The 17,161-nt window shown below is 34.2% G+C and overlaps 1 protein-coding gene across 1 annotated transcript in view; it reads right to left on the bottom strand.

Moving 5' to 3' along the window:
• LOC128988567 (kinesin-like protein KIF13A) overlaps window positions 1-9,062 on the bottom strand; it is a 103,879-nt gene extending 94,817 nt beyond the window's left edge. The window contains exon 1 of the mRNA XM_054409958.1: window positions 9,043-9,062. Within this exon, the coding sequence (XP_054265933.1) occupies window positions 9,043-9,053 (11 nt within the window). The 5' untranslated portion in view covers window positions 9,054-9,062. The remainder of the gene's footprint in view (window positions 1-9,042) is intronic.
• Between the last annotated feature and the right edge of the window lie 8,099 nt (window positions 9,063-17,161).

Below are 17,161 nucleotides of genomic sequence, written 5' to 3'. Positions count from 1 at the left end.
CTTAAACAAATGAATTTTACAAATCATTAACCTCCAAATTAACATGAATAACAATAAATACTCCCGCCGCAGCAAACCTGCAGACTAAGCGAATTTCCATTTTCTGATTGTATTTACACTAAAATGTCTACTTTAAAATATAACATTTATTTCCTATTTAAATACAATTAGTTTAACAAGTACTTAGGTTTGCTGCATCAGGGAGGGTAAATCTGTTTTTTTATGTTAATAGTTAGTAACAAACAAAAACATGTTTCACATTTGATTAAAATATGTTCATAAACAAGCAAACTACAACAGTTTACTTGTTCTCCATAAGAATAACATGGCAATTTTAAATTTACATTTTTTTTTATTTTCTCCGTAACCATTACGCGCATAATAACCCTTCAATATACTAAATTATTTGTTTTTTTAAGCTCTACAAAATGGTTTGGAAATAAATTGCAAAATTTTATGTTTTTTGCGTAAAAAATAGGAAAACCCTATTTTTACCCCATAAAACCCCCCGTTAACCCCCGTTCCCATAGTCCGATCATGCTGGTTCGCGAACTCGTTCGAATAAAATATGTAGGTTTACACGTTTATACCAAATTTCATCAAAATCGGATCATTTTTGCTCGAGTTATCGTGCTAACGGACATATATTGAAATTCTATACCAGATGCAAAAATTAATAATAATAATAAAAAAATAATAAATAAATAAAAATAATAATATATGAATTTGAACGGATGGCGTTTTTGGCCTCTGGGGACATCAAAATGAAAAAGTAAATCGGTCCCGGGCCTAAGTCTTACCATGACACCTACGGTAATAGCTACTTCCCTATAGGGAAACTCGCTAAAACAGCGCTGAACCACGAAACACTTGGCTAAATACTAAATACCAAGCTACTACGTGGAAAATCCGCACAAAACGCCCAACGAGTACAAAAGCCAGTAAACAAGAATGACTAACAGTTTCCCTCCAGTTGTCATCGTCGTGTAACGTATAACACAGAGTTATGTGTCTTTATGAGCGAGAACCAACAACTTGTCACAGCTGGCAAACTTTGAGAGGTGTTTAAGCTTTCCAGCACTCGCAGTCGTTACTAGGTGTAAAGCAATTACGTCCATTCTGATTACACCTAGCGACATTTTACACTAAGAATAGTTTTGATTTCATCAAAAATTTATTTTAAATATTCGTTTTAATGTGTTTAATCTAGAACAATAATAAATTGCATGAGTAAAAGGGTTTGAAACATTAAAATCCATAATTTTATTCAATTCAACTATTGCGAGAACCCCAAATAGGATGATATGCTACTTTAAAATTATAATTTCTCTATGCGTGTTCTATACTTGATGATTATGGCATAACGCAAAGATTGCGTAGAGATAGTGTTAACGACATCAGTAGACAATTTTAGGTACGAGCCTTGCGAGTTGCGTACATTACTTTACGAACGACAGTGTTTAATTAATTACTAAAAATCACTACTTATAACTTCTAAGATAGGTTATGATTTCGTTTATAACCTCTCCTTGCCACTGACAGTGATGCAAGTGAACTGAAACGGCTACATTTAAAACGGTTGTAGGTAAAGGAGGTTTAGTCAACGGCAATTTTACTTTTTAGGTTGTTTAAGTGTTATATGACACCTGCACGCTCTGCCCCTCGGTATATTCGACTCCATTCATTTTCATTCTTCAACTTGCAAAAAATTTAACATTAAAATGATTCAATAATATTTCGTTATTAACTTTTAAAACCCTGGGTAGAAATTGTTGGTTTGGAATAGTACATAATTAATTATTACGCTCTTTTCTGGTGTGGTACATTATATACTTAGTTTATTCATAATTTGCTTCCAGATTGATTAAATGAGAAAAGTAATAGGTTATGAACCTATTAATTTTGTCATTATAGGTCTTATTACGAATGTTTTAACAATGCACATCCATTTTTTATCACATCTAATCATAATTAAAACCAAAGCGTAAACTCAACTCGAAATTCAATCAAGTTTTTATCTCAATAACGATAGAAGTTCAACACTGCACACTATAAAAGGACGTACTGTACAACAGTTTGCAGGGTTGGAGGTTGAACAGCGGCATTGGTAGCAGGTAGGGGGTGTGAGATTGCTACCCCTGTGGCCATGAGTGGGGGGAGAGGGGGGGAGGGGGCCATGACACAATCACCTGGCTATGACATGTCTACAACAACACAGCTGCATACTGATAGCATGTATTGTATCACATCGGTGTTCACCACAATGTCACACACACACAGGTGAACGATAGCTTCATATACCACGATTCTATTCGTGATGAACCAAATATTCGAATAGTGTTTTTTAACATTCGAACTATCATCAATATAATCAATTAGCTCCAAATACGAATAAAACCATTTTAATGCCCTATTAAATCTGTAGCCAATTTTAGAATTGATTTGACGTACTTGAATTGAGCATATGGCGTATAATACTGTCAGTTACTGATATTAGTTTTTCGAGTAAACCAACATTTTAACCGAGTCAAATTGAAAGAACAACACTAACAACAACAACTTATCAAAGTTATACTGAAAGGATAGCACCAAGATTTTAACCCAGCTTCTAGGTTAGGTTGCCACAAAACGGCACCATGCCTCCCAATCCAACGGCCAGGGTATCTCATGTTCAGAGCATCGCGGACGATATTGCTTGAATATCCATAAGTTAAGTTAACTTTAATAATAAGCTTAACTTATGCATATTTAATCATATAAAACACACAACACATCGTTAACTACCAAATTTTTCGTTTTTTTTAACCTATCATGGTGTATATAATCATTACTCAATGATATAATTTACGAGTCTTTTACGTTGTAATGATAATAAATGGAAGCCACTGGCAATTTTCGTAGTACACAGCTTTGCTACAACATAGGTGGGCTATTGTATGCGAATTTTATACATAATCACCCATGTTCACTAAAATCGGGCTATTCAGGAGTGTTAAGTGAAAAATAAACGTATAACGTACCGTTTTAGGATTTAACACCGTGTAATTAACGATATTTTTAAGATGTAACAGAGCAAGTTAGAACTAAGCATTGATTGCCACGAAACTCCATTCGGTTCGCATTAGAGTGTCCCCAGGGTGGTGGTGGTGGTGGTGGTGGTGGGAGGAGAGACAATATCTGCTAACCCCGGGGTTGGGGGTTGGGGACCAACTGTGTTTACACACGCCAGATTTGGCGGGAAACTTGACACTGTAATTTATACATGTGTCACACAATGTAACAACTGCACGTGGTGGCCGAACTTTGCCCAGGGAAAAGTTTAATTACATAGCTGCGCAGTAATAAGTAAAAAATAAACTCTTAATTTACTGTTTTAAACTATAGTTATATTCTTTTAAATTATTCAATAAGAAAGTAAAACCTATCGCAGACTAAAGTATGTAATTGCCGTTTAAAGTTAAAGGCCTAGCAACGTCACAAGGTAGGTCACTTACTGTTTTACCTGCAACATCGCTAAGCTTTTAAATTCTTTAAAAAACTCATAGTAATATCTAATCAAATAGGTTTATTTAAACTTAGTACAAAAAAACAACTACCATTTTACGGATCTGCTAAACAGGTCCCCACCTCTTATAGCTGTGTTGGTAATAAGTTAAATATTACGATTAAAATAAATCAAAGTAAAACCATGAGCGATAACTAATATTGGGGTTCGAAAATACAGGGTCTTCAAAAAAGGCGTCCGTGATTTCAAATAAAAAAGCCCTAAAAATAGTTAAATATTCATAGATGCATTAAAACATGCAGGAACTCATAAATTTTTGTTACATAAATGAAAGTTACATATTACTCAGGTAGCCCCATAAAAAAGTCCAACGGCGTTAAATCCAGACTTCTAGGTTGCAACAAAACGGGGCCATTCCTCCTAATCCAACGGCCAAGGGATCTCATGTTCAGAGCATCGCGGACGATATTGCTTGAATATCCATAAGTTAAGTTAACTTTAATAATAAGCTTAACTTATGCATATTTAATCAATATCGTCCGCGATGTTCTGAACATGAGATTCCCTGGCCGTTGGATTAGGAGTCATGGCGCCGTTTTGTGGCAACCTAACCTAGAAGTCCGGATTTAACGCCGTTGGACTTTTTTATGGGGCTACCTGAATAATAGGTAACAAGGTATTTAACAAAAATATATGAGTTTCTGCATGTTTTAACGTGTCTCTGAATATTTTACTATTTAGAGGGCCGTATTATTAAGCTTTGAAATGACGGACACCTTTTTCAATGACCCTGTATAACCACAGATTTTAAACCCCGTTTCTGCTTTAAATAAATGTTTGACTTATTTATTTAAATGAGTCAGTGGCTCAGTTGGTACAGTCACGGACTTCGGGACCAAGGCAGTGAAGTCGTGGGTTCGGATCCTGGTCGCTCCCACAAACATTTTATCAGTACAGTTCACCTTTGTACTGTACCGCCTCACCCCTTTGCAGGATACGTTCCACGCACAGATCAGTAGGCTATGTGGACGGGCAAATGCAAGGTTTAAAAAGGCACCATAAAAACTTTAGTAAAATATATCTCACTCTCCAACCTCATTCCTTCTTTTATTATGAGTGTAGTCTGTTGATGCAACCTTCATACAAAACAAACCAGCTGACGAGTATGCTCAGCCTGACGGGTTTAAACCACAATAAAGTCAAGTAGAGTACAATCATAGATGAAGATTCATCTATGGTACAATCTTGTTTTCGCCGGATCAATAGCACTGTCGCACGACCCCGACACACATTCACACTTCCATCATTCTGGTAAAACAACCTGTGGAGCTTATATGATTAAACATTTAACAAGACTATCAACCAGTTGACCAGGTAAAGTCGTGAATTAAATCTGACTACAAATGCACACTTAAAAGCAAAACAATTTAAAAATTTGGTCTAAAAATATGTTTACCATATTATTAGATTCATCTACATATTTCTCTTAATGTAATTGAATCTTTAAAATATATATCAAGTCAACTTGGAAATTAAGATGGTATACATTATGTCGAGAAAGCCTTATTCCGTTATTTAGAAGAAACCTCTAAATTTATACAAACCTGTTTTCACTATGCAGATATGCATTAGAATTTGTGTCTAACCTGGATAGGAAATTTAACAAAACTTTAAACAGCTTAACACATTACAGATGGGTTGGCGAGCGTATTATCACGTAAATGCAAATGTATCACGCTCAGAAATTGAAATATTAATCCAAATTATACAATTGTTTAGGGCTACTATTATAAATATTAAAGAAAGCATACTAACTCAGTACCCTGAAATTATTTTTTATTTTTTAAAACTCTACATGTTTCGACCTTTAGGCCATTTACAAGAGTAACATATTTAACCTCACTTTAAACACAACAAATTGATTAATAAATAAACATCATGTGATGATCTTGACATATGATTTTTCTTTTTCTTAAAATTTATGGTAGGATAATCTTTGGTCAATCATATAATACATACAACTTGCTTTCCGAAACTCGATTGCATCTTTTTTGCAATTACAATTATTGTATGTCGATTCAGAGGTGATTGGGATAAATTCCAGCGAGGATACCTTATTCTAGCGATGTAAAACATATCACCAGTAACTAAGCACCATACTAAAATATCCAATATTTATCAGTAAGACCAGAACATAAAAATGAACAAGCAGCAGATTAGGCAAAAACCTAAGCGATCCTTAAGAATGTTTGGCTACTGTGTTGATATAGAAAATCAATCTATCACCAGGATACACGAAGCTGGCAAGTGGCAACCCTTCATAATTCATCTGTTGTATCCTTCAGGGCCGTTTCACACGAATTAAACTTTCATAAAACTGTTCTGCAGTGACTGATGAAAATATAACGGGATCAAAAGGTCAATCCTACGAAAAGAAAATTTTAAATTACTTTCATATTTACTTATTATCAAATACTATAATGTTTTAATTTATTTACATATTGTCTTAACAAAAGCTGGATTTGTTCTTTCGATAGTTAATTCAGATAATCCATAAACACCATTAAAAATTATAATGGTTGTTCTTGCTTTCAAAAAAAATTTGTATTGTAATTCAGTACATTTATTATCATTCAGAATAGCTTCAAAACTCTGTTGATTTTTACCAAAACAATTAAGTAGCTCGCAACAAAACAGTTAAATGCAATTTACTATGCTCCCGACGCGAAGTAGAAGTTCCTACTCCTTGTGCTGAAAGCAGTGTTTCCATTCGCGGGATTATTATCCCGAAAACGGGATTTTTAGACCTTGAGCGGGATTAAAACGGGATGCGGGATAAAACGGGATTTTCGGCTGTGACGACTTTTTTTATTTTTTTCTTCTCAATTTTAGAGAAAAACTAACTCAAATTGTTTAAATACTGTAGCAAAATATAATAGTGATGTTTAAACAACTTATAAAAATGATACGTCAAGTTAAATACTGGGAATTGTACCAAAAAAATCATGCGGGATAAAACGGGATTTTTCACCGATTTAAAAGCGGGATAAAACGGGATTTCTCGACCCAGTAAGCGGGATTATTTTTTTGGTCGTGTGGAAACACTGGCTGAAAGATTCAGCCCCCATTCCCCAAGCGGCCTGATCTATAAAAGAAGCTCAACACTCTTTGAACGGGGATAAACCTGGGATAAACGCAAGGTCTCTGCGGGGACTGACCAGACCACCACATGATTGTGAGCTTGACTTTTGTCCTAAGATACTGTACTTGGCGCATTGTTTATACTGTATGAAAACTCCACCTACGCGATCTTGAGCAAATTTAGTACATTGATTAGGTCATGGTCGATAAAAACCTTTTATGATAATGCTATTACGTTACATTGCTGATCTTCTGATCTGAAGTATTTGTTAAAACATTTTGGGTTCATAATAACATTGGGGATTAAAGCCATGTGTTTTGCACTGAGGGGCTGTACTCGGCCAGTATCCCTACTTAGAAATCCAAGAAGAAAGAATTTGTGACGGGCCTAAAATAGCCAATATCGATTTAAAATAATTACCAGAGTTTGGAACTACTTTTTGAGTGTGCAAGTGCGCATGGATACTAGGCTAAGGGCTCGGGAGTGAATAGTCAGCGTATATGAATTTGAACGGATGGTGTTTTTGGCCTCTGGGGGACATAAAAACGAAAAATTAAATCGGTCCCGGGTCAAGGTCTTACCATGAGACCTACGGTAATAGCTTATTCCTTATAAAGGAAATTCGCTAAAAGATACCTATCAGAGCCACTTCTTTGTATCAGAAAATCAAATGGCACGAGAATGTTACGACGAAAAAAGCTAAACCATTGACTATATATACCTATATAAACTAGACTATATAAACTCCGTAATGTTTGGCAGAGTCAAATTATGAGAAGGGTGGCCATCACACATTACTCCCATATATTACAGTAATTAAACTCATACTAGGAAACAGTACCCGATCAGTGCTTAAATCCTTAGTTGCATCTTTGAAAGTTATTACACCATCGTTAATTGTAATACCACGACCCAATAACTTAAGGTTCAAGGAAGCAGAAGAAGAAGAAAAAGAGCAGTTTCAGGAAGGGTGTGACTGGAAGTGGCAATTCAGTATTAGTATTGCACTTTTCGTGTCCCCACTTTCGCATTCTGTCTACGACACCGAGCTGGGTTCATTTCTGACACTCGATCCTCGGTCGAAGACTATGTTGAGAGAAAATACGACCGAAAAGAGTGATGATTTATATTGATATATCACAGAAAATTACAGGTATTCAAGGATAGTTGTCACTATAATTAATAATCAGCTGTTTAAAAGCGTTATTAAATAAACGAATAATCGTTTCTTGTCGTGGTAAAAAATCACTTCTCCTTATAGCATTTAGGGAGATTGTTTTTAAATCTCCCAAACCCACCAAAAGGGCAATTTTGGAGGTGAGGGTTAGTTTTCGGAAAATTTTTTAATGGAAAGGTAGGTAAAGTGATATCTCATTGATCTTCCAACAATCGTTATGTGTGTAACTAGTGCGCAAAGTGGCACTTTGCTGCACTTCAAAGAAAGTTTCTTGATTGCAGCAAAGAGACTTTGCGCTCGCGTTATACATAATATTTTTTCCTAAAGTTACTATGAAGCATAAATAATGGGATTATTTATAAAAAATAATTTTTTGCAAAAATAAGCAAACCTAAATGACATTTCCTCACAAGCAAATCGAATCCAAAATTAAATTGTTTTACATATTAGCAAATAAAAATCTGAATGAAATGTTACATACATAATAAATCAAAATCAGAATATAATTGTTGGTTTGTAATGGGTATGTTAACACGTAACAACAAGGTTATAGGTTAAATCGTTGTAGAACTATCAATGGTAAAATGGAATCACAAACAAACACTTCACAAGCTGATCGATTCAGCAGTTTTGCCACCTTGTTTTCAAGAATACCCATATTACGTGCCGAATAACACACTATTTTATGTTGTTTGATTAAAATACTAATTTAGTGCGACGAAGAAAGTAAATGGATGAATTAGCTGCTATGCGTGCTACAATCAGTGCAAGAAAGCCCGCTTTGTCAGATGACTGTAGGACAAAATATGTTTGGATTTATCTACTATTAGCGTCTTACCGTAAACAGTACTTACGGTAAAAATGCTGCAGTCTATTCCGTGAAATAAGTAATATAAACGGTATTGGTAATTAAGTTTTACAAATATAATTTAAAAACTGTCCAAGCTAATGTAGGGTAGGAAACTCACGTAATTAGCATTGACTCGTAGAAGTTTTTATCTTAACGCGATCGTTGTGTAAACTAAGTTACCAAGTGTGGTGAAAAACGTTCAAAATTCGGTCGTAAACCTTTTACATTCTTTCGATTTTTTCAACACAGTCTCGGCCATTGGTAAGATTTTATTACGCTCGGATTTAATGAATTTATGTACTAATTTGATTACATCTTGTCTTATTTAGAAGTATATGTAGAAAAAAGCAGGGCTGACGTCTACTTACATATGATGCATTTTAAAGTCGATCCTGAAATCAAAACCACATATAAGCACCAATTATACATTATTGGTAAATAATTAGCGAATAGGTTAGGCTAAAATAAAATTATCAAACCCGTGGTAAACTGCATGACATTTCATAACAAGTTTTTAAACATTATAAAAAGTCTACACTACAAATAAATTAACTATAACATGAAGTATTTGCTAAACGTACTGTAATAATAAACGGTCTAGCATACTGGACAGTCCTGAATAATGTTTTGGCCTTACATTGTGCAAATATGGATACACCACACCATAGCAAAATCGTATAAGGATAGATTTAGGCTACCAATATTTATTATGAAAAGGGTACAATTGCTTTCAAACAATGTACAACATTAAATCTAATAATAATGGTTAGTAAATGGTAAATGAATACATTTTGAACTGCCTACATCAACGAAACTGGATAACTTGACCAGAAAAAAGCAATCACACCCATGGGATCAATGTTTAATTCACGAGGGATACAGAAGCAGCTAGCGAGTATCCAAGTTGTTTATTGCGGATTACAGCCGTTCTGCTACGGTAATAATGATGTAATAGAAAGCGTGAAGAATACAAAACTTTGCGTTTCCACATAAAAGTGAACAAGACCAACGAACATGAAAGAGTAGACTCAAACCACGATAAACACATGTTTTAATCATATTCACTAATTAAACTACTCGTGTGTATTTTTTTAGTTTATCAGTAACCAAGAAAGAATAAGCTACAACCTTTGACTTCAATGCTACAACAAATTTCAACTTTTCGAAAAATATTTTGGCAGTTACCGTACTAAATGTCGACAAAAAATTATGTACGCCTACTGTAACTTATAACAAACATGAAGCATAATTTACATAAATGTTTTTATTTTGGTTCATATCAGTCTGGCCAATGGATCCAAATAGTTTGCACACCAATTAACGACAGAAAAAATAATAATGTTGCCTCATCTAAAAAGCAACAATGCTAGAATAGTTCTTCGGCCCGACGCAATCTTTAGTGCTCTACAAAGGGTAAATGTATATACGGTCTTCATACAGTCGATGGGTCTCTTCTATCAAGATGAAAGGACCGAGAGAATGTTTGTATGTCGAAACAAACATCCAACATGGATTGTTTATATCCAGGTAAAAGCTATTGATGCCATGTTGAACGCTATTACAATGAATATTTAACCTTTGTTAAACACATTTTAACTACACATTTTTAACGACAAAAACTACGATAAAAGGTTTTACATAACCAAATCATCAAACTATTTACCTATAATGCGTCGAACCATGTAGATTAATAATCCGTTCAACTATTAAATTGTAAATTAGAAAAAAAAAATTGTAAACAAATTTGTAAACAGTGAAAATGTTTGTTTTGCAGAACATACTAATTGTGTTAGGTAATAATAATGAGATTCCGAAACTAATTAGAATGTATTAACTAATTAGGAACAGTAGAGTCCACATTAATTATTTTGCAGTGGTTGAGAAGGAGTGGGGTGAATAATTAAAGACCCTTCGAAAAGAGACTGGGGCTTGAAAAGACATTCAAACAGGAAATAAACAGTAGTTTAATTATAAGTGTCACAGAACTCTATGCCCCCCCCCCCCCAGGGGTTGACTCGTTCTTTGCATCTACGAGTAGATACAAATATTTTATCTGAAAACACGTATGTGTTAGAAAATGTATTTAGCAGATACCCATAGAGCGGCATAAGAGTTTTTAATACATGATGCTAGACTCAAAATATGTTATAATTTATTGTTTATTTATATGTTCTAACGCCGCACTACTTGTAAAGCAGCCAGTCAATTTCCAAACACTGTCAATGTATGTAATAAGTTTGTACTCAATGGAAATAAATTCATTTATTCATTAAAAAAACATTCTCATTAACATAACTCCTCAATATAGGCCTAATTGGTTAATAATTTTTATTATAATATAGTAAAGGGTATTATTCCACTTATTTGTTAATTTTGCTCTGCTTTACCTTCTTCTAAATTTTAACTGTTTTTGTGGTATGGACACACATAAAGCTCATGTTACATTTACGAAATTTGATATGCATAAGATGGCTAAAATCAATTTTTCCTGGCTAAATCCATTGGTCTAAAACTTATTTTTGTAGCAGAGTTTCGTACCGGAAGTACGACGGTGTTTGTTTGGGTATATTCCGAGATCGAAGTTAAAAGTATACACACTTTACTCATGTAGGATAGGATTAAGTAAACTTCTAATAATCAGCTGATTTACAGATATCATAAAAAAGGCGTAAAACAACTGGTTCGGTTATGTTAAAAGATTGGCGGAAACAGCTAAGAAACATTGTTCAAATTCATAAACTTTACTAATAAACACTCATGTTATTGCCATTAATGGGAAATAGCCTAGTCATTGTTATAAATAAGGCATTCATGAACTCGCTTCATTTTATAAAATACTAGCTGTACCCGCGGGCTTTGCCCCGTTTAACTTTATAAGTGAGCTCGTTCGCATGGCTCAATTACGTCCTGGTTGAAGTTCGTTCGCTACGCTCACTCACCTTAAGTCTGGAGCTCGTTCGCTGCGCTCACTTGCCTTCAGGTTGGCTCGTTCGCTACGCTAACTCGCCTCCAGGTTGAGAGGCGTATACGATCGTTCGCTACGCTTACTCACCTTTTGGCTGCAAATTAGCTGTTGTCATAAATGTAAAAGAAATAATAGTGCTGCACCCTGTTGGTAATCCTTGTAACTTTAATGCTATTGAACATCATAGAACAGAACCAACTTGTTTAATTGAAACAGCTGTTAAGAAATTCCTTTTAAATATGAAAAATCATAAGGTTAACATGGGAAACTCCAGAGCCACTGGGGCGGAGCCCGAAATCCCGATGAGAATAAAAACTACTTAGTTTTCCTATTTAATGCCCAAAGAATCGGTGTACCGAATTTCAGCCTCTTAGGTAAATGGGAAGTGGGAGAATTAGTGATGAGTGAGTGAGTGAGTGAGTCAGTCAGTGAGGGCTTTGCCTTTTATATATTTAGAAGAAGAAGATTGGCGGAAACAGCTAAGAAACGTTGTTCAAATTCATATACTGTACCTACTTTACTAATAAACACTCATGCTATTACTATTAATGGGAAATAGCCTAGTCATTGTTATAAATAAGGCATTCATGAACTAGCTTATACAAATATTACATGGGACATTTTAAAAAAGTACAGGGGGACAGGTTCAAGACTAGTTTGTGAGGAAACACCCTTTTCCTTTCATGGATCATGTTTGAATAGGACGGTTATTGGATGAATAAAACTACTAATTTACAAAATTACATTATTAATTGTATCTGTATACTGCTATATACACCAACAAGAATTGTCAACTTGCATCAATCAGATTAGAATTATCAAAAAAGTAGCGTATTTAAAATCGAATTTCATAAACTGTTTTGTTTGTTGATTCAATTTGTCGGTGGTTAAACATTCAATTGATGGAATAGCAGTTGAATTACAATTAACATTCAAACTTATAAAATGCTGGTCCATCAATGGATCGTTGAATGGGAAATCTAGTAATAAATAAAAACACCAAGGAGCAAAGTCATAAAATATACTGCATTACTTTTTTAGTCACCATTCGCACTCCGCTAGATCATAAGCTTTAAAATGACACCTCAATCGTAAAGATTAACGGCTTGAACAGGGATGTAATAGAGAAACCCGTTATTGCATTAATTATACAGTTTATAAAAAATATAAAATTAGGTCATAATGTGGGGCAATGTTTTAGGTCGGCGGTGGTGGTGAACTTGTTTTGGTTTATCTCAGATATTATGTTTTGATACTTTTAGTTTGACTGCTTTCAGCATGGGTTTCAACTGTTGTGATCCCCCGTGTTCTCCAGGTTGTGAACCAACGAACATCGTTAAACTTCTTGGTTAAAGATCAGCAAAGAAATTCAGTACTCCAGCCTCTTTTCAATTGTGGCCGTTAACAGACGTCATGAAGAGTTGAGAAAACGTGATAGGAACTGTGCGCAACAAATTAACCTTTTGGTTACCGAAAGTCGAGCTTTGCCTTTCTCTGTATACAAGGTGTCCCGGAACTCTCTACCAATATTTTAGGGCATTGCTCCTGGGTAAGAAACATACCTAAATATCATAATTTAAATTGTCCGGAAGTCCTTAGTTTCTCACACAGCCGCCATTTTGTTTTTTCAGTGATAAATTTTTTTCTAAAGAATTGTTAATCATACTAAATGGAAACTTTGCACAAACATTTATGACAACTAGACCAAGCTACAAACAAATTTTCACGATTTTTCAAATTCATAAAACAAAATGGCGGCCATTTAAAATTTTTTTAAAATCAATGGTTTTTGAGTTATTTAAGAAAGAAAATTTTAAATGACCGCCATTTTGTATAGTTTTTTTGTAGTATTGTCTACTTGTCATAAATGTTTGTGCAAAGTTTCAATTTCGTATGCTTAACCATTATTTAGAAAAAAATTAATAAACGAAAAAAACAAAATGGCGGCTGTGTGAGTAACCAAGGACTTCCGGACAGTTTAAATATGATGTTTAGGTACGTTTCTTACCCAGAATCAATGCCCTAAAATATTGGTAGAGAGTTCCGGGACACCCTGTACAATTCACTACCGGTATACAAATCACAGTGTGAAGCCCCTACAGTGAGTTGATCAGTGACGTAACCGTGGATGGGAAGGTTCCCTTTTCACGGGTTTGGGGCCCATTTCGCCACGAAGCCCTCCAAACAACATTCTCGCCGTGATCCCACATTGGGCTTTCATATCATGCAATCCGTCTCCAATGTACCAGGCGCCAAAATGTTTCATCTCACTTTCTATATACGGTTTTAAATTAGACGACCAATAGGCTACTCTAGAAAATGTCATTATTGGGGGATAATTTTATATCGTGGGGATTTAATAGACAGCCGCCATTGAATTTTGGGGCATTTAGTTGAGGTTTTAGTGCTTTTCTGGTTGACTATAAAAACCATTGTATTCTTTACACACAGTTTAATTTAATTCACTACAATAATCTTATAGGACTTTTTTTAAATTTGTTTCCATCAAAATGGTATTAAGAAATGTTAACTACTTGTCTTTTCTTTCATGTTGAATTGATTGTTAGTTCGTATATTGCCACACTAGCTGATTTAAAGAAATCTAAAAGAACATTTAGATAAAAAATTGTGCGTTTTTTATAATTCTTTGCAATCATTTATCATTAGTAAACTAACAATAATCAGCAAAAATAAAATCATGTTCTACGTATACTACTACTAGGTTGGAAACTAAATTATAAATCAATGCATGTTTAGTAAAAAAAAGTAAAGATAGAATCATTATTCAATTATTTTCAGCTGATCAGCTGCAGGGCCCATATGGGTGATAACAATGAATACAAAAAAAGGCTTTGTATTCAATCATTTTCAGCTGATCAGCTACAGGACCCATATGGGTGATAGCAATGAATACAAAAAAAGGCTTTGTAATCAATGATTTTCAGCTGATCAGATACAGGGCCCATATGGATGATAACAATGAATAAAAAAAAGGCTTTGTAATCAATGATTTTCAGCTGATCAGATACAGGGCCCATATGGATGATAACAATGAATACAAAAAAAGGCTTTGTATTAAATCATTTTCAGCTGATCAGCTACAGGGCCCATATGGGTGATAACAATGAATTAAAAAAGGCTTTGTATTCATTAATAATCTGTAAGGGAGTGAGTGTTTTTTCCTTGGTGAGTGGTCTTAAAAACATTAAACAGTTATAAATAACCAATGAAAACGTTAGCGCTACCAAAATGCATTACTATAATTTCTTATACCTATACAGTTTGTGGTGATACAGCCATAACAATTTAATTTACACAAAGCTAGTATTTTTATTGTTGTGTATAATGTATTAAAATGTTGTAAATAGTTGTTTTTAATAAGCAGATTTTTGACTAAAATAAATTATTCAGTGTCAGAAGTGTAAAGGTTTTTTGAATGGGCAAAAATACAATGTTTAAGTTGGCAAAAATGCAATAAATGTTGAAGTTGGCAACAATGAACCCTGATACACAATAAACAGCTGGAGGCATATCTTGTTAAACAGTCCATCGAAGGGTGTCTTGATGTAATTTACTCCCAGCCCCCCCCCCCCCCCCCCCCCACCATCCCCACAGTCTCTCTCATCCCCAGTGATGTAATCCGTCTAAAACACAACATTGCAATGTTCCTATTACCTTCAGGCAGACGGTAACTGCTTTATTAAATAAACCAATTACCTGGAAACGAGATATAGATTTTCCATTCTTTGTTGTGAGTTTTGAAATTTCAAAACGGGAAATCATTTAAAATCTCAATTTTATTGTAGGCCTAAATTGAACGTTTTGAGTAGGAATATTTACGAAGGACGAATTGTAACAAACGTATCTTATACGAGTAGAAAATTAGTATTCAAGATTGGTAGTAATAATATTTATTGATAATGCAACCCAAACAATTTTCCAAATTATTGTCTAGAATAATTTATATAATTATTTCACTGATGTACATTTTTTATCGGATAAGAAAAAGTATACCAAATTTTAAACGGAAAATAGTATTAATCCAATTATTTGTTAGAAGTTTAACAAGGGTGGATATTGATTTTTATATAAATACAAGCTGACCCAGCAATGTTGTTTGTGAAAATTACGACACACAGCTTCTGTCGAGTAGCCTAATCGTAAGTATTGTTGTCAAATGTAATTATCGTATTCGTTTTATCTTCACTTAATTGTCGACCACAAATTGTAGATCAAACGTTACATATACTGATCGCGTCCTATCATCAGACAATACATACGCTTGATGCAACCCTTCGAACGTTTTTGTTTGTTTCGTCTAGTCTTACGGGATCCCGTTGTTTGATATCAGTGCAATGTCCGTCTTGTCCCTTCCAAACATTAGTGGATATTAAAGAGAGTTGTACGAAGTATGTATTATTAGTTGAAGATTATTATTTCTTCTTCCAATCACGATTTCTCAAGTAGTCAGCCATCAACCCGTGATTCCAGCAAAATCGTCAACAACAGATGCATTGAACCTACGTCTTTGAACAGGAGTGTTGACTATAAATTTTATATATAATATAAATTTTATATAAATTTTAATGAGCAAACTGTCACTTTATTATCTGTGCATGTGTGATTAAGACGATTTCAATAATTCATTGGGCTCTTTCAATAAAGCAACCAGCTAGCTTTTAGCTTTTAGGCAAAGTATGAAATAGAATAGTAACGGTAGGATTTGTACACTTTGACTAGGCATTGTGTGTAATGCCGAGGCATTCTATAGAATATGTAACGTAAAAATAAGCAATCTATCCAACCTTGTTGGTTAAAGATGGAGAAACCAAGTAAGTAAGTCAGAATGTCCGATGTTCGTCAATGATAAAATAAATATATATGTTCAAAAAAACCATTTCCTAAAAAGGATTGATTTATTTTGTGTATGGTTGGATTAGGTTAGTTAATTTTGGCTTAGATTGACTCAAACAAAAATCAAATCAAACATAATTTATTCCATGAATCAAAATATACAACAGTAATTCTAACAAAAATGGATCCTCCCCACGTAGGAAAAGCCTGTGCGTGGGGAACGAGTTAATCAGTCCATCCATATTCTACAATCTATAATCTAACATAATCTATAAATCTGCTATAGGCCTACGGTTGAGTAATGTTGACTAATTCCATAAAGGAATCAAAAGTCTAAAAAATCCTTTAGAAAATTAAATATTTGTTTATGGTTAAGATAAGTTTAATTTATTTGAGATGAGATCAATTAATGCCAAATAAGGATAAAAAAGTCAAAAAAAGTAACAAAACAGCTTATTTTATACTTTGACATGGATATAAAACAGTTTAAGCTGCAAGATAATAACCTATCATGTAAAAGATAGAGGGTTTTAGACAACCCACATCTCCACACAATCTTTTTATACCATTAACCTGAATACAACTTTAAATAACAAAAACGTTCTTTTTCTAAACAAATAAAGTAGGTATTCCTTCGTCAATGATTGTATCTCACTTCAAGTTTCAAG

This window comes from Macrosteles quadrilineatus, unplaced genomic scaffold, assembly GCF_028750875.1.
Source record: "Macrosteles quadrilineatus isolate MER2022 unplaced genomic scaffold, UCM_ALF_1.0 Scaffold_3__2_contigs__length_128488019, whole genome shotgun sequence".
NCBI lineage: Eukaryota > Metazoa > Arthropoda > Insecta > Hemiptera > Cicadellidae > Macrosteles > Macrosteles quadrilineatus.
Note: the sequence above shows the minus strand (reverse complement) of the source record. Positions and strands in the feature narration are given on the sequence as shown.